General features: G+C 43.5%; 2 protein-coding genes across 4 annotated transcripts in view; one reads left to right on the forward strand and one right to left on the reverse strand.

Annotated features, from left to right (window-relative positions):
• The window catches only part of TEKT2 (tektin 2), a 103,381-nt gene that overhangs the window by 39,060 nt on the left and 45,292 nt on the right, over positions 1-19,029 (reverse strand). The window contains exon 1 of one of the 3 annotated variants that reach the window (XM_081962050.1): positions 2,073-2,091. The exons of 1 other annotated variant lie outside the window; for it this stretch is intronic. The gene's annotated coding sequence lies outside the window, so the exon portion shown is untranslated. Of the gene's footprint in view, positions 1-2,072; positions 2,092-19,029 lie in introns of those variants that run through there. One more of the 3 variants, XM_081962047.1, reaches the window with a different exon arrangement.
• LOC309396694 (angiopoietin-2-like) overlaps positions 12,457-19,029 on the forward strand; it is a 45,073-nt gene continuing 38,500 nt past the window's right edge. The window contains exon 1 of the mRNA XM_081962042.1: positions 12,457-13,036. Within this exon, the coding sequence (XP_081818168.1) occupies positions 12,725-13,036 (312 nt within the window). The 5' untranslated portion in view covers positions 12,457-12,724. The remainder of the gene's footprint in view (positions 13,037-19,029) is intronic.

A 19,029-nucleotide genomic window follows, 5' to 3' on the forward strand; every position in this document is an offset into this window, starting at 1 on the left:
TTCCATCTCTGGCCATCGGGGGCGTACAACTTGCCCCGGTGGAGCGGGCGCGCAATTTGGGCGTCCTCCTGGATGCTCGGCTGTCCATGGATGACCATGTGATGGCCGTGGCAAGGGGGGCGTTCCACCAGGTTCGCCTGGTGCGCCAATTGCGCCCCCTATTGGACCGGTATGCCTTGCGCACAGTCACTCATGCGCTGGTGACGTCTCGCCTGGACTACTGTAACGCTCTCTACATGGGGCTTCCCTTGAAATGCACTCGGAGACTACAGTTGGTCCAGAACGCGGCCGCGCGGGTAATTATGGGGAGTACAAGGTACTCCCATGTGACACCTTTCCTGCGCGAGCTGCACTGGCTCCCTGTGGTCTACCGGGTGCGTTTCAAGGTCTTGATAACGATCTTTAAAGCGCTCCATGGCTCAGGACCTAGCTACTTGCGGGATCGTATCCTGCCCCATATATCCCTGCGACCAATTCGCTCGCACAGGGACTCCTCCAGGTGCCGTCCACCAGACAATGTCGGGGGGCGGCGTCTAGGAGCAGAGCCTTCTCTGTAGCGGGCCCAGCCCTGTGGAATGACCTTCCCCCGGATATTAGGACCACCTCTGACCTCCGTGCCTTCCGGATAAAGCTCAAGACCCACCTATTCCAAGTAGCTGGCCTGGCTCAACCATAGTTCGTTCACACTGCTCCTGACGGGTTTTTTAATTTTGTGGTTTTTTTGGAATTTTATTAGGGGATTTTAAATTGTGTTTTTAATTGTCTTTATTCATCTGCCTACCTCCTCCATGTACACGTATTCGTTTATTCTGTGTGTGTATTGTCTATATTGTATTTTATATGTTTTTTATTGTACGCCGCCCCGAGTCCTTCGGGAGAGGGTGCGGCTAAGAAATAAATTTTATTATTATTATTATTATTTATTACTTACGAAGGCACGAAGTGAATAACGGAGGCTTCCCCATTTCTTTTATAATTTTCTCATCTATAATTTTCTCCTCAGAAGTGATCCATTCCTTCCCATGTCAGTTTGCATGTTGCTAGACAATCTGATTCCAGTCTTCACATTTCTTGTCCTATCACACCAATTTGGCCAATGTTTACTGCTCAAAGATTTCAGGTGCCAAGGATACGTTCCTTGCAAGATCAAACCGTCCTTCTGCTTTTAGGATGTCACTTTCACTTTTGAGCACATCACAAGCATTACTTCTTTATATGTTTTCCCTCTGCACTTCTTCACCAGCTCATTGCATAGTATCCCCTGCCCTCCCTTATCTTTAGATATCATCTTGACAGAGACCTGGTTGCAAAGCCCCATTAGGTTTGTTTGCCACTCTACTAGTGGGGGGGGGGGATTTTATTTCCTTCTGTGATCCATCATCCCAACAGTGGAACTTATAGAGACATTGGGATATGCAAGCTCCTTTTTCATTGCAAGGAAATCAAAGCAAAAGTTCATCTTTTAGTAGCCTTCATTTCTTAGTGTCTACGGACATTCTCAGTCATCCAGATCATGGTTGTCCCAAAGATGCTTTTCCAAAAGGTAACCGGATTTTGTTTTTCCTTGAAGACATTTTCTTTCTCTGCCAAGAACCTTCTTCAGTTCTGAACTGAAGAAGCTTCTTGGATGAGAAGCAAGAAATCTTCAAGGAAAAACGAAGCCCAGTTGCCTTTTGAAAAAGCATCTTTGGGACTTCATTTCTTAGCTTATCTCTTTTACAGGAATGCTTCTCTTCCTAAATAGGGACATGAATCACCAATACCAAGCATTTTCATCATGGTAATCAACAAAATACATGTCCCAATGTTAATCTTTAGAGGAAGAAAGTGTTGCAGCTTCTTCTCACTTATCAGAATGGCCTATGTTAAGTCTATCCGCGCTAGGGGACTAGAGTTGTGTAGCGGAAGTTAATAAAGAATAAGCTGTTGAATAGTCACTCAGTCACCAAAGGTAAAACAAAGAATACTTGCGTAACAGAAATAGGATAAATAGTCTCCAAACAGACTATCAGCAGTCTTGAAGTATATACAGTCTATTTACACCTCGTTGAAGTTACAGTTGCTCAACTCACAATTCACCATGTAGACAGGTAACTTAGTTACAGACTAGCCACCATCCAATACACTGTCTTCTCTCCGATACAAAGCTCATACAGTAACAGTCAGGAACAATCCGGAGAATCAGTAACCATGGGGGGGGGGGGGGGGGGACCGTAATAGTTCCTTCCTCCTTATATGGCTGCTTAAAGCAATTAGCATCCAATTACCTCTCTCTAGCATTTAAAGTAACAGATACATTTGTTACAATCATGGCTTATATACATTGCCAAGTCAAGACTAGGGTTACATCCCTAACAGCCTGTCCTATGAAATCCATGTCTAAATACTCCATATCTTTAAGGCTAGTGGGATCCCCCATAGATTGTGGACACTGAAAATAATTCCGAACAGAGATGAAGGAAGAGCACAGATAGTTTTTGAGTTCTCACCAATCGCGTAGCTACTGTTCAAAGTTATGATGGACCCTCCAAAAGCTACTTATACCCCACTTTTGATGTTCCAATGTCCCCTCTCCCAAGGTGATGTGAGGCACTTTTCAATCAGCCCATATGTATGGCCATTTGTGGTGCCCCGTGTCACATGACTGCGATTTACACAAGTGTTGCTGGAAACCAGTTTTTAGTTCTGTGTTCCAGCAAAACCAGCCTATCACAAACCATGGGTTTGCTTAATGACTACGGAATTTGCTTAATGACCACCATGAAAAAGATTGTAAAATTGGATCCAGTCATGTGTGACTCTTTTTATAATCACCCGCCTCGCAAACATAAGTCGAGGACTAACTGTATGATTAAAAAAAGAAGCCAGTCAGATTGCTGTGATAGTGTAATTAGGTTCTATCCTTTTTTTATTCTGTGTCACACAGAATGATGAGAACAAAGATAGCATTTGAACCCTGCCTCTCTCAGATCCTCAAATGGCAGAGGTACCACGCTGGTTATTTTTCTCACTCAGACTGAGTCCTATTTCCATTTCGTGCCATTTTCATATCTAAAACCGATTGCTTTAAGACAGGGGTGTCCAAACTTGGCAACTTTAAGACTTGTGGACTACAACTCCCAGAATTCCCCAGCCAGCTGGCTGGGGAATTCTGGGAGTTGAAGTCCACAAGTCTTAAAGTTTCCAAGTTTGGACACCCCTGCTTTAAGGTCAACTGCAGCATGACACGTATGGAAGTTACACCTAATGGAAAGTTGGATAAGATTTCCCTCATCAGTTTGAATTCCAATTACTTGTAGCGGAGTTATTATTTTGAACATGGAGCCAATGTTCTGGTTTGAATGGCTGGCTTATTGTTGTTGTTTTGTTTTTTTAAAAAAATGGTTTTCTATAACTGTCAGCCTGATTTGTGAGATAGTTTTACTGTTGTTTTTAAAGTGGGGTAAAAATTGCAACGTTGCATAGCTTTGCTTTATACAAGCCACTGTGGGAGGCGATTTTGAAAAGCTGGAGGAAAATTTTGAAAAAAAACCAAGCAGTGCTTTGGGGGTTGATCTGAATCTTCTTCCCATCTAGTAACTGGTGACCATCTCAATGTCCACACAAATGTAAGGGAAAAAATAGGCTGCCCTTAAGCTGAACTCAAATCTCGGTGAGTCCCTGGACATGTCCATGCAGTGGTGTTGGCAGCAGGACAAAAATGGCAGAGGATTGATGTTTGAGATATTTTTTCAAGGCCCAATTTTACTCCATAACTCTGGAGTATCCTGATGGTTTCATAATAAAGCGTTAACGAGAATTCAATTACATTTACTTCTAAACTCAAACCCGGCTCTACCACTTTCACATCACAATAATGCAGGTAGACCTCAAGATACAATCATAATGGAACCTGCCAGTGGTGAAATTCAAATTTTTTTTACTACAGGTTCTGTGGGCGTGGCTTGGTGTGCAGGGCAGGGGAAAGATACTGCAAAATCCCCATTCCCTCCCCACTCTGTGGCCAGCCAGAGGTGGTATTTGCCGGTTCTCCAAACTACTCAAAATTTCCACTACCGGTTCTCTAGAACCTGTCAGAACCTTCTGAATTTCACCCCTGGAACCTGTCCATTATGGTTGAATGTTGTGAATACGATTTTATGACTTTTTCATGGTGGTGATTGTTAAGTGAACATTGCAATCTTTAAGTAAATCAGTGATTTAACATGGGCACAGTTTTGCCCCAAACTAGAAAGTCAGCCATTGCCACGTGCCCGAAGTTTAATCACTGTAAAGAGACCTGACCATCAAGACTTTGAATCCAAATTATAAGTTCCCTTTGATTGGGTCAGTCATAACTTTGAATGGTCGCTAAGCAACCAGTTATAACTCGATAATTATCTGTACTATCAGCTTGCAAATAATCTTTCTTGTTTAGCACTGATGAAGCATGTCATCCAAAGGTAGGTTAGTACTACTTTAGATTAGTTCTGTGGGTGTTTTTTTTCAATTTATTTAAACTCACCTACCATAAAATGGTAGGGATGCACTAGCTCAGTGCCTAAGAGCTGAGATTGTCGATCAGAAAGGTCGGGAGTTCAGTGGTTCAAATCCCTAGTGCGGTGTAACGGAGTGAGCGCCCGTCACTTGTCCCAGCTTCTGCCAACCTAGCAGTTCGAAAGCATGTAAAAATGTAAGTAGAAATATAGGAACCACCTTTGGTGGGAAGGTAACAGCGTTCTGTGCAGCTTCGGCGTTTAGCCATGCCAGCCACATGACTACAGAGACGTCTTTGGACAGCGCTGGCTCTTTGTCTTTGAAATGGAGATGAGCACCACCCCCTAGAGTCGGGAATGACTAGCACATATGCGCGAGGGGAACCTTTTACCTTTTTACCATAAAATATGATTTCACTCTCTGGTTTCTGATCCATAGAAATAGTTGCATCCTGCACACAGGCAATACATATGGCCAGGGGATGGCAAAACCTTCTGACTTCAGGTCCCATCATCTCCTCTAGTAGCTTGACCACAGCACCTTTCATAATCCACAAAATCTTGTGAGATCTCACATCGATTCTCCCACATTGATGAAACTTGGTGAGATTTATCCAGGAGGCTTCTGCATTTACTTATGAGTTGCTAAAGAGCTTTGTAAGGGAAGTTGGGAGGTGCCTCTTCAGGATTTGAGGCTGTTGGATTCCTCAAGCAGTATAAAAAAAATCAGTCCAAGGAGCAGCCCTGTTTTTTCTCAGATTTATATGATTTATCCAGGAAAAAGTCAAAGGAACAACAGAAGAATTGTGACCTATATTTCAATTTCAGATTAGAAGCATATATATATACAAAAATCCATTCTTGAATTATTCTTCTTCTTCTTCTTCTTCTTCTTCTTCTTCTTCTTCTTCTTCTTCTCCTCCTCCTCCTCCTCCTCCTCCTCCTCCTCCTCCTCCTTTTCTTTCTTCTTCTTCTTCTTCTTCTTCTTCTTCTTCTTCTTCTTCTTCTTCTTCTTCTTCTTCTTCTGCTCTTTCTCTTCCTCCTCCTCCTCCTCCCCTCCCCCTCCCCCCCTCTGTGGGATGCCTGCTTCTTTGGAAAAAATGGGACAGCCTGTATCTGTAAGTCATTGACAACCAACTCTCAGCGATACAGTATATATCATGCTGTTGAGCTATTCAATTAAACATTGCTATGTCATAACTGATGGTTGTGAAGCTTGTGAGGAATAAGTAATATTTTACAGGCCACTGGCATGACACACTTACAACACCCCTGTTCTATAAATATAATTAATTGTGTAATTAATACCGGAGAGCTAATTTGGTGTCATGGAAAAGGCATCAGGCCAGAAATCAGGAAACCCTAATTACTAGTTTTGCCTTAAGGCACTAAGACGGCTGAATGACCTTGGACCAGTCACTTTCTCTCTCTCAGCCCCAGGAAGCAGAAAATGGCAAACTACTTCTGAAATCTTGCCAAGAAAACTACAGGGATATTTCCCGCAGTCTTCAAGAATTGGACATGATTGAACAGAAGACAATATGCATACTATGTTCCAACCATCCTTTAGTTCAGCACACCTCACATACATCACAACATTGGAAATCCCCCTGGTCTGAATAGATCCAGATACAAAGCACAGATTTCTCACACTGCTTGGCCTTGTGGTTTGGCTCTTGTCAAAAGGTAGACCTTGCCTGTCGTTTGGTTTAAAGTTAAAATTCCATTCCACCCCCTCTCCTTTTTTTTAGAGTCCACAAGGTTGTTTGTGTACTTGATGCCTTCGGCGTTTCCCCAGATTTTGGCTTGAGATGAAGAGTGGTAAGGGCAGGCTTTCCAAAATCAAAACTACAAAAGAAAAAGATGAATTGTATGGAATGATCTCACCTGGGCCAAGAACCAAGAGCTGCAGAAAGCAGCAAATTATTCTCTCCTTCTGGAAAAAAATGACTCCAAGGACATCAATAGGAGGAGCGTCAAAAAAAAATCAAGGTGGTGACCAAGATCTTATGTTCTCATCTTGAATTTGTCCCTGCACCTACAGACCCCCTTCAAACATACCATTACTGTACAATTACCAACTTAAATACCAATCACCCAATGACTACAGGGTTGAGTGGGGACTGGAACCTGGATCTCACCAATGCCAAGAGGTACTGATGAAAGATGTGCAGTTGCCAGGGGTACCCTGTAATCTATAAAAGACTTTGGGGGTGTCCTTGGGCAAAATCTGAAAGAGCCATTAAGAGGAGAAGGAAGGAAGAAACCATTGAAATAATCGGAGAAGCAATTACAGGTAGGATTGGCTTATGACCACAATTGGTGGTGCTAAATAAGTTGCATTTGATTTTATGACTTTTTTTGCCATGGTTGTTAAGCAAATCACCACAGCTGTTAAGTGAATCATATAGTTGTTAAGCAAATCCAACATCCCCCATTGACTTCGCTTGTCAGAAGATGGCTGGGAAGGTCCCAAAGGGTGATCATTATATTCCTTTTTAGGATCTTTGGCCTGCCACACTTTCTATTATTTCACCATGCTGTTTCATTAGAGTAGTAATTGGGAGGGGGGGAATAGAAAGGAATAGATTTGTGGAATGTGTTGTTGTCGTTCCTTTCTAGAAGCCCAAGGTCATCTTTTGTCTCTGCACCTCTGCACCTGACCGGAACCAGCTGGGTGGAGATGCCAGCATGGCCGAAGAAGATTGAACCATGTGATGGATTTATGGGTGTGGGGATAAGATCATGAACTTTCAACTGGGTGGAATCCCAGGAAGTTTTCAGATTTGGGATTCCACAGTTCGTTGCCAACATGTCTGTCTTATTAAATTGGAACTTTAAGGATAGCTCTGCCTTGGACTCTGATTTAATTCTGCATGATATTTGGACAATGACCTCAGGACACTGCATCCATCATACATTCATGCCAGGGCCAAGCGACCGAATTCTGATCAATGGAGATGCTGCAACAGTTCGTAAGTGTGAGGACTTTTCATGAGCAATTTAAACGCTTTAAGTCGAGAATTACCTTTAGACAATCCAAATCAGGCATGAGAAAGACACTCATTATAATTCTAAGCATAGGATGCAAAATTGTCTGCTACAACGTCCTACCTGTCAATGACTACTTCAGCTTCAACCTCAATAATCCACAGGCAAACAAAACAATAGATACAAACTCAAGGTAAATCGCTCCAAACTCGATTGCAGAAGATACGACTTCAGCAACAGAGTGGTCGACGCTTGGAATGCTCTACCCGACTTCATTGTTACATCCTCAAATCCTCACAGATTCAACCTCAAACTGTCTACCATGGATCTCACCCCATTCTTAAGAGGGACGTAAAGGGGGCATGCATAAGCGCACCAACGTGCCTACCGTCCCTGTCCTACTGTCCCCCTTTATCTGTATTTACTTCCTTTCCTCATGTTTATGTTCATACCTATACTTGTTATCTTGTACATGTTTGACAAGCAAACAAAACAAACAAATAAATAATGTTATCTTGATATTGTTCAATATTAGATGGAACAAGAGAAAACTGGTCAGACTTTCATGATTACAGTATGTTAATCCTGGATAACAATAATAAAGTAGCATTATTGGAAACCTGGCAGTGTCTGTTTCTTAACCTGAGCCACCTGGTCCAGGAATAATTTTGGGAATTTGGCTCATTATTTCTTATCCAATATTTGGGAGTAGGGAAATGCAAGTGTTATTGGGAGAGTAAACGGTAACCTTTGGGGATGTGGAACTTCCACGCTGTTGGAAGCTCACTATTTAGACATCTGAGGCAGTGGTGATATTCAAATTTTTCCCTATTGGTTCTATGGGCTTGGCCGGAGAAGGGTATTGCAAAATCTCCATTCCCACCCCACTCTGGGGCCAGTCAGAGGTGGTATTTGCAGGTTCTCCAAACTACCGTATTTTTCAGAGTATAAGAGGCACCTTTTCCCTCAAAAAAGAGGGTGAAAATCTGGGTGCATCTTATTTTGGCCTCCCGAAACCCTGACCCCTTCACCAAAACGGCCATGCATAGCATTTAGGAGGCTTCCAGAGTGCTCCTGGGGGCTAGGGAGGGCAAAAATGAATGAAAAAAGGGCAGTTTTTTGCTTGTTTTCCCCCCCAGCCCCCAGAAGCACTCTACAAGCCTCCTAAAGGCTATGCATGCCCTTTTTTGTGACAAAAAACGGGCCTGTTTTTGTGAAAAACAGGCCCTTTTTGGGAGGTCTGCAGAGTGCAAAAACTTTTTTTTTAATTTACCTCTTCAAAATCTTGGTGCGTCTTATACTCCGAAAAATACGGTACTCAAAATTTCCACTACCGGTTCTCCAGAACCTGCTGAATTTCACCCCTGATCTGAGGGCGTCCAGTTGGGAGGGGCTACCGTAGTATATATTTTACTCATTTGAATTCAATTTGTGCATTGAATGTATAATCAATGGTTCTTCCAAGAACTTAAGGCTGGATTCAGATCATCTCTTCTAGGGACAGTGATTGACTCAAAGTCACCAGTGAATTTCCATGATTAAATGCGGAATTCAAGAGCATCCATGGATGGAAATGGAAGAAGTCAAGATGATACCTTTGGATGCTCAATGGAAAGCCCCACCCTTCTTTCTGTGTCCAGTAACATATGGTAGGGCTTTGGTCACCCACTCATGGGTACCATCTTGGGTTTTTTTTAACTCTTGTTCCAAATACTCCTGGATGGGTTGAACGTGGATCTCTTCTTTTCCCTATAATTAAGATTAAGAAAATAAGCCAGGCATGACTAAACCAGATGTCGCTTCCCCAGGCCAAAAAGTCTGCGATTTTCTTGAGTAAAGAAAGAAGAAACAAGGAAGGAAGGGAAGGCCAACCCATATGAAATTCCATGGGCTGGAGCCATAAATATTTACTGGAATTAATAAGTCCAGATTGACCTTTCGCAGGAAAGAAGAGTGTTTTTGGCTTTGCTTTAAAACATTTTTTTCTAAGTAAACAGATCGTACTCAAAGAATGCAATTTAGAAATCAAATTTCAAATGGAAAGTCTTTCAGTTTAAGATATTTGCACAAGGTTGTTTTCCTGCAGTGTGTCTTAAGAAGTGTCATAAGTACAGAATGGCTGGCTTCGCCCTTTGCCCTAAACTATGGTTTGATGAAAAAGTCATAACTGAATGCATTCAGACAACACTCTGTTTCCAGGCATAGGGTTGCAAGATTAGCAGGAGCCCGTGGGATGTTGTTCATTTATCAGATGTATGGTTAGGATAGGTTTTATATCTTAATTGTTTGGCAGAGGGTTTATTTTATTTGGCATTTAATCTCCCCCAATGCATTCTTTAGAGGGTCGCGGTGACTCGGTGGCTAAGATGCTGAGCTTGTTGATCAGAAAGGTTGGTAGTTCAGCGGTTCGAATCCCTAGCGCCACATAACAGAGTGAGCTCCCATTATTTGTCCCAGCTTCTGCCTTACCAGCAGTTTGAAAGCATGTAAAAATGCAAGTAGAAAAATAGGGACCACCTTTGGTGGGAAGGTAACAGCATTCTCAGCGCCTTCGGCATTTAGTCATGCTGGCCACATGACCACCGAGACGTCTTCGGAGAGTGCTGGCTCTTTGGCTTTGAAACAGAAATGAGCACTGCCCCCTAGAGTTGGGAATGACTAGCACATATGTGTGAGGGGAACCTTTATCTTTACCTTTAATGCATTCTTTGTAACTATAATTTGTTTAAATTTGAAGCTCTTTTACTTTGTTGACACTAATAGTTTTCGATACTGTTACTCCATTGTAACTTTAGATGTTATCATATTTAATAATATAATTTTACTTTTTCATTGTAATTGAATAGAGGCTATATCCTGAACCTCACATATAGATGTTAGATTATTTTACAAATGTATTTTAATTCTATCTTAAGTTCTATTTTGTTTATTATCTGTACTGGTCTATGACAGCAATTAAATTGAATTGGAATAAATGGCATTTTATTAACAGTTAGCCACCCAAAGAGCAAACATCAATCATAAATCTGATTTACAAACCAGAATGGTAGGATTTACAAATACATCATGAACCAAACCCAAATCAAATAACATTACTAGTAGTCTCAACCTATGACTATTTTTCACACTTAATGTCTGTTGCAACATCCCAACAGTCATGGGTTCAAAATTAGAACACTTAGCAACTGGCTGATATTTATGACAATTGCAGTGTCCTGAGGTCAAAGATTTTGCAACCTTTTGATAAGCAAAGTCAGATTCACTTAACAACCGTGTTACTAACTTAACAATTGCAGTGATTCATTTAATGACTGTGTCAAGAAAGGTTGCAAAATGGAGCAACGGCTCAACACCTATCTTGCTTAGCAACAGAAATTTTGGGTTCAATTGCAGTCATAATTCATCATTCATAACTCAGTTGATTCCAGGGTCTTTTAAGAAGAAAGGGGGCCTGGCAGCTTTGCAGCACCACCTTCAGTAGGAACTGCTGAGATTTGGGGGCTACGTTTAGGCAAATATCCACTTTATGAAATAAGAGTGTGGTTGGAAGGTGTAAGCAATTTATTGTATTCTCTTTTTTTTTAATTCCAAATCCTACAGCAGTTGACAGTAGGATAGTGATGAAATGGCACTTTTTGTCCTCAGTATTTCAGGTGTGGGTTTCAACAGCTTCTGAGAATCTGGACCATAAATTGCACTACTATTTAAAATCTTGTCGAATCTTGTTTAAATTCCTCCAGTCAAACTCAAATCCTACATGAAAGGCCCGCATAGATTTTTTTTTTTTTTTGCAACTGTGCAGAAAACTATCCTTTTTCTGGAAAGTTTCTTTACTTTCCTAGCCTACAAGTTGGGATTTCCAGGTGAGTAAGCTTCCCATCCAAGCATTCAAACAAGTCTGAACTCCAGGTCTCCTAGATGCTGCTGAAAGCTGAGCAACCATCATAGAAATTGAATTGGGTGGTCCAATTGACTTTAAGGGAGCTGACATTCAGGTAAGACTTCCTACATTGCGACCATAAGTCTTGATATAAATGTTGCAAATATTAAGGATTATTGTTGGGGACAATATGCTGACTCTGTCAACTGCTTAGAGAGGGCTGTAAAAGCACTGTGAAGCGGTATATAAGTCTAAGCGCTATTCCTATTGTCCAGGTTTCTTACATGTTATTATGTTTAACATGTTATGTTATATGCTAAAATATATGAAAAACGGTTGCAAGAATTGGGTATGTCTAGTTTGATTAAAAGAAGAACTAGGGGAGACATGATAGCAGTCTTCCAATATCTCAGGGGTTGCCACAAAGAAGAGGGAGTCAAACTATTCTCCAAGGCACCTGAGGACAGAACAAGAAGCAATGGGTGGAAACTAATCAAGGAGAGAAGCAACTTAGAACTGAGGAGAAACTTCCTGACAGTTAGAACAATTAAGCAGTGGAAGAACTTGCCTCCAGAAGTTGTGGATGCTCCAACACTTGATGTTTTAAAGAAGAAATTGGATGACCATTTGTCTGAAGTGGTGTAGTGGTGTAAGTGGTGCAGGAAAGCCTAAGCAGCGGGTTGGACTAGAAGACCTCCAAGGTTACTTCCAATTCCTATTCTATTCTATGCCATGCCATGCCATGCCTATTCCTCTTCTCTTATATTCTATTCTAATTCTAATTCTATGCTAAGCCATGCCATGCCATGCCATTCCTATTCCCATTCCCATTCCCATTCCCATTCCCTATTCTATTCTATTCTATTCTATTCTATTCTATTCTATTCTGTTCATTCTTTCCTAATTCCTATCCTACCGCGTCCTGTCCTCACGCTCCACCAGGAGAGGAGGATCCTCAAGTTTCTTCATCATCCCCAAACTCCGGAAAAGTTCCGCGCAGCCACATCCTGACTTCCCGGCCTTCCCTGACCGGTCCAGCCTGCCAGGCACCCACTGGCGGGAAGGTCCCGGCCGGGCGGTTGACTTGGGAGCGCGCGGATTTGACCCTCAAACGCTCTTCTGCGAAGCGGGTCCCGCAGCTCCACTCGGCCAGCAAAGCGACTCGGGCGGGCTTCCAAAAAGCCAGCAGGGGGGCAAAAGGGACGGAGGGGGCGGGAAGAGGCGGAGGCCAGGAGAGGGTGGGAGGGCTCCAAGCCCCCACCCTCCTCCCGTTGCCCACAGGAGGCGGGGAGCCAGAGACCGCGGGGCGTCCGGCAAACCAGAGCCCACTGCAAGCCCGGACCAGGTTCTGGGACAGGTCCCACCGAGGAGAGTCAGGATGGGAAGCTGGAAGGTCCTGGCGTATCTCTTGCTGCCCGCCTGGGCAGGGATGCAGCCGGGGGTGCTGGGCAAGGGGTCCCCGGAGCGCTCTCCGCATCGCCTGCAACACGGATCCTGCACCTACACCTTCCTGCTGCCCGAGCTGGGGGGCTGCGATGCCCCGGCGGCTGCCCCGCCTGCCGCCGCCCCGTTCCAAGTGTCCAACTCGCTCCAGAGGGATGCGCCGCCCTTGGCCGAAGCCCAGTGGCCCGTCCAGCGGCTGCAACAGCTGGAGACCGTCATGGAGAACAACACCCAGTGGCTGCAGAAGGTGGGGAGGAGGGAAGGCCGAGGGTGCTAAGGCCGAAGGATCGGGGCAAAAGGTGCAGGGGTCAGCCCCTGGGGATGGAGGGAGGCGCTGGGGAGGGAGGGAGGGAGGGCGAGGGTCGGTGTGTGTGTTGTATGCATTCACTGCACTCGGGCTGCACGTGAAAAGCATGGGGTCAACTCACCACAGTCCATGGTCTGGTGCAATAGCCGAGAAATTTATTTTATTTTCATTTTATTTATTTCGGTTTGTCAAGCATGTATGAGAGGAAAAAAACAAGTCTAAGCCAGAATATAACATATAAACATATAAGAATGTCTTATGTCTAGTTTAATGAAAAGAAGGACTAGGGGAGATATGATAGCAGTGTCCCAATATCTCAGGGGCTGCCCCCAAAAAGAGGAAGTCAATCTATTCTCCAAAGCACCTGAGGGTAGAACAAGAAGTAATGGGTGGGAACTAATCAAGGAGAGAAGCAACCTAGAACTAAGGAGTAATTTCCTGACAGTTAGAACAATTAATCAGTGGAACAGCTTGCCTCCAGAAGTTGTGAATGCCCCAACACAGGAAGTCTTTAAGAAGATGTTGGATAGCCATCTGTCTGAACTGGTATAGGGTTTCCTGCCTAGGTAGGGGTTGGACTAGAAGACCTCCAAGGTCCCTTCCAACTCTGCTATTGTATTGTATTGTAAGAAGGTGTACATACATTCTTAAGAATATACATAAGAAACAAGTACAAATAGGTGTGATTAGTCATTCCACACATTTGGAACATTGAAGCTATGGTGGAATAATGAGTGATTTTCATAATATTGAAGGACAATACCTAGGAAGGGATAACAAATATAGGGGCGCAAAGAAATGTTATTTATGTTTAAATGAATAAATGGGGAATTGTAAAAGAAATATGAAATGAGATAAAGAATTGTCTAAGTTGGAAGATAAAAATTTCATATACTATTTGTATTATTACTGTTAATATTGTCCAAAAAAGATTTGACCCAGTCAATGCAAGGTCCACAAATTATGTATGTTTATTACTGGGGGGGAAAAAAACTATATGCAAAAAAAAGAAAGAAATGAGTACAAATAAAGGGGGACAGGGACGGAAGGTACGCTGGTGCGTTTATATATGCCCCCTTTACAGACCTCTTAGGAATGGGGTGAGGTCCACGGTAGACAGTTTAAAGGTTAAGGTTTTGGGGGTTTGAGGATGTAACAACGGAGTCAGGTAGAGCATTCCAGGCATTGACCACTCTGTTGCTATTTTCTGTCGTATTTTCTGCAATCGAGTTTGGAGTGGTTTACTTTGAGTTTGTATCTATTGTTTGCCCGTGTATTATTGTAGTTGAAGCTGAAGTAGTTGTTGACAGGTAGGATATTATAGCAGACCATTTTGTGTACTAAGCTTAAGTCAGACCGAAGGCGGCGTAGTTTTAGGTCAGCGATGGTGAACCTTTTTTGCTCACGTGCCGTAAGCGGGAGGACCACAGTGGCACATGTGCCATAGGTTCGCCATCCCGGTTCTAGGTTGTCCAGCTCCAAAATTTCAAGCCTAGTGGCATAAGGTATTCTATTGCCACCAGAGGAGTGGAGGACTCTTCTCGTGAAATATCTCTGGACTCGCTCAATTGTATTAATGTCCGATATACAGTGTGGCTTCCAGGCGGACGAGCTGTATTCGAGGATTGGTCTGGCAAAGGTTTTGTATGCCCTCGTCAGCAGTGCAATGTTACCAGAGAAGAAGCTTTGCAAAATTAGGTTAACAACTCTGAATGCCTTTTCAGCAATGCTGTTCCAGTGAGCTCTGGGGCTGAGATCTTTTAAAATGAGTCCTCCTAGGTCCTTGACGGAGGGAGGGTCTGGAAATGGATTCATGACAATCAGGGTTTACCTGGTGTGTGTGAATGCAGGAAGGACTTTCACTGGTTGGGGTCTAAGATAAATAGCTACGGTAAGGTCTTTCTTTGGTGGAGGTCTCAGGACTGTGCTGTGCTGGTCTCTTTGCAACAGTGGCCCAGGGAAGACAGACAGACAGACAGACATGCACACACACATGCACACACATGCACACACACACACACACATGCACGCGCGCACACACACACACACACACACACACACACACACACGTCCTTCATCTGCACTGCATTGAAGCCTTGAGAGAAAAGCAACAGGCTGTGAAAAGCAGCTATGCTGGCTGGCACATTTGTTTTGCAGGTTTAACAGCAGCTTGCTTGTGGTTTAACGTATTCTGAGTCCCGTGCCCTAACAGTTTGTAAGGATTTATGACTTAGGATGCTGTGCAGACCAATGGCAAATGAGTCAGTAAACCAACACATGAAATCGGGACAAAGACACTATTTATTTTTCTATTTGATTGATTAGAATTTTATTTAAGAGCTAAGAATGACTTTGGAGATTTTTAAGAAGAGACTGGACAAACCTTTGTCTGAAAGGGTCTAGGGTCTTCTCCTGCTTGAGCAGGGGGTTGGACTAGAAGACCTCCAAGGTCCCTTCCAACTCTTTCATTCTGTTATCTCAACTTTACAAGTTACTTAAGGCAGCAAACATAATAATGCTCCTTCCTTTCCCACCCACCCCCAACAATCTTTTGAGGTGAGTTGGGTTTAAGAGAGTGTGTCCAGCCAAAGTCACCCAACCAGCTGTAATGCCTAAAGTAGGATTAAAACTCAGGGTCCTGGTGATTGGCCCAAAGTTATCCAGCCAGCTTTCTGCCTAAGGCAGGACTAGAACTCACAGTCTCTGGGTTTCTAGCCTGATGCCTTAAACTACTACACCAGACTGATTGTCTCTAGGGACATGGCTAAATGGGTGCAGTGTACTAAACTAAAACCGAACAAATCCCATTTTGGTTTGACAGAAAACAGCACTCCTTACCAGTACTGATAATGTTACCTAGTTAGGTAATGAAACGTCTGCGAGCTCAGAGAGCACCAAAGACCCCTCATTTCTACCCTGAGCTCCAAATATTCTCCTTTCTTGGTGCATTTTGTTTTATTGCAATGGGTGACTCAAACCAAACTTCTGATCCTTAAACCTTTATTGTGGTTCTTCTTCTTCTTGTTAATACTCTTGTGTCATTAAGTCTGATGGGTTTAATTTTAATCAGTTTGGGCCGAACCATCACAAGGGACTGGCTTCTTCATCGTAAGGCAGGGGTGGAATATATTCGAGTGAATAAAGTTTGCTGTTGGGGAGAATTCATTGGGAGGAATGGTGATCCAAGATTACCATTAGTGGGATTATCACTAAAGTGATCAGAGCTGGGATCTTCATTTCTCCCCCTGTTACTTGGAAGGGGATTTTCTTGGCTTTTCAAAAATAATAATAATTATCCTGCAGTTTTGATACTGAATGGCAGAAAACCCAGAAAACTATTAAATAGCAGGAAAAGCAAACTATTAATTTTTGACAGAGATTGCTCATGCCTATCATTAAATGGGCATGGGTACAGGGGTTCATATTACTTTAACTTCAATCCAGCAAACCATATTATGGCTTTGAGGGATGGGTGGGGCCAGGAAGAGGTATCGAAAAGCTGTCGGTCTGGATAATTTTGGTGGCCAAGATTTTTTTGCCCCTTCAAAATTAGTGTGTGACAGAGGGGCAAGAGAGGTGTGCATCACTTAGAATTGAGTTGGACAAAGGGCCTCCAGACCAGGGGTGGGTGGCTCCCGGTTTTACTACCGGTTTGCAACCCGTGTGCAGTATGCATTGTGCACGCGTGCACTTTTGAATGTAAATTGTTCTTCACGCGTGCGCAGAACAATTTACAGTGAACTGCACAGCGCAGTCATTAAAAACCAAAATGGCGGCGGTGAGGAAGCCGGGGAGGGAACCGGTTCTGGGGCATGGGCAGCCTGGGTCGCTGCCGGTTCTGCGACCCAGGCCTGAATTCCACTACCAGTTCAGCTGAATCGGGCCGAACCGGGAGCAACCCACCTCTGCTCCAAATTTAGTATATGTGTCATTGCTGTACTTTGTTGGCATAACAATTTAGGCCCTTTAAGATTTTGGTCCTCAACTTATGATCGCAAATAGCTACAGGTTGTCCTCGACTTACAACAGTTCATTTAGTGACCGAAATTACAACGGCACTGAAAAAAAAGACTTAGGACCATTGTTCACACTTATGACCGTTGCAGCATCTCCGTGATCATACGGTTTACATTCAGAGGCTTGACGACGCGTTCGCATTTATGACGGTTGCAGTGCCCCGGGGTCATGCAATCCTCTTTTGCGACCTTCAGTCAAGCAAAGTCCATGGGGAAGCCAGGTTCACTTAACAGCGGTGTTACTAATTTTAACAACTGCAGCGATTCACTTAAACAACTGGGGCAAGACAAGTCGTAAAGTGGAGCAAAACTCACTTAACAAATTCCTCATTTAGCAACATCGATTGTGGGCTCCATTGCGGTCGTAAGTCGAGGACTACCTGTACTGGAAAATTCATCATTAAGCAGTGTGGTCATTAAGCAAGGCATCACAGGACAATGCACGATTTTGCAACCTTTTTGCTGCAGTCGTTAAATGAATCACACAGTTCCCCATCGATTTTGCTTGTCACAGGCCAGCTGGAAAGGTTGAAAATTGTCATCATAGGACCTCGGGGTGCTGCAACCGTTGTAGATACAATGCTGGTTGACAAGCCACCAAATTTTGACCATTGGGAGGTTGCGATGATCATAAGGGCGGGGACTGATCTTATGTCACTTTTTCCCAGCAACGTCATAACTGCAAACAGATTCTAAATGAAACCAAAAGTACATATACAAACTGAGTGAAACCAGGTTTAATAGCAGTGACTGTGAGAAGGATCTTGGAGTCTTAGTGGACAACCAGCTAAATATGAGCCAGCAGTGTGCAGCGACAGCCAAAAAAGCCAATGCAATCCTAAATTGCATTAACAGAGGGATACAATCAAGATCAAGGGAGGTACTAATACCACTCTATAAAGCCTTAGTAAGACCACACCTAGAGTACTGCATCCAGTTTTGGTCACCACACTATAAGAAAAGATGTTGAGACTCTAGAAAAAGTGCAGAGAAGAGCAACCAGGATGATTAGGGGACTGGAGGCTAAAACATAGGAAGAACGGTTACAAGAACTGGGCATGGCTAGTCTAGTGAAGAGAAGGACCAGAGGAGACACGATAGGAGTCTTCCAATATTTGAGGGGCTGCCACAGAGAGGAGGGGGTCCAGCTATTTTCCAAAGCACCTGAAGGCCAGACAAGGAATAATGGATGGAAACTGACCAAGGACAGATTCAACCTAGAAATAAGGAGGGACTTTCTGACAGTGAGAACAATCAATCCATGGAACAGAAGTTGCCTTTGGAAGTTCTGTGAGCTTCATCACTGGAAGCTTTCAAGAAGAGACTGGACTGCCATTTGTCAGAAATGGTGTAGGGTCTCTTGCTTGAGTGGGAGTGTTGGACTAGATGACCTACAAAGTCCTTTCAAACTCTGTTAATCTGAATGGTCATAAATCGAGGACTTTCTGTACATTCCTTGGAAGTGTAGCCAGAGAAGAAAGAAGCTGGGAACTGTAGTTCACTAATACCCCTATATCCCACCTCTTTTTCATACCAGCTTCTGAGCAATATAAATTGAGGACTTAGCAAAATCTATTTTCATGATGACAGTTCAGGGGGCTGCCAATTCTTGGAATCCACCATCAGATGTTCCTGAAAATAATCTGAGCAGGAAGGAGATGCAGTGTGTGTGTGTGTGTGTGTGTGTGTGTGTGTGTGTGTGTGCCACAACACTACGACAGGCAGTCCTTGATTTACAACAGTCCGTTTACTGACCGTCCAAAGTTACAACCGTGCTGGAAAAAGTGTCTTATGACCTTTTTTAAACACTTACAAACACCGCAATATCCCCATGATCCAAATTCAGACGCTCGGCAACTGACTCCTATTTATGACGGCTACCATGCCCCAGGGTCATGGGATCCCCTTCTGGGGAAG

Source organism: Natrix helvetica (assembly GCF_964273705.1).
Source record: "Natrix helvetica genome assembly, chromosome: 9".
Lineage (NCBI taxonomy): Eukaryota > Metazoa > Chordata > Lepidosauria > Squamata > Natricidae > Natrix > Natrix helvetica.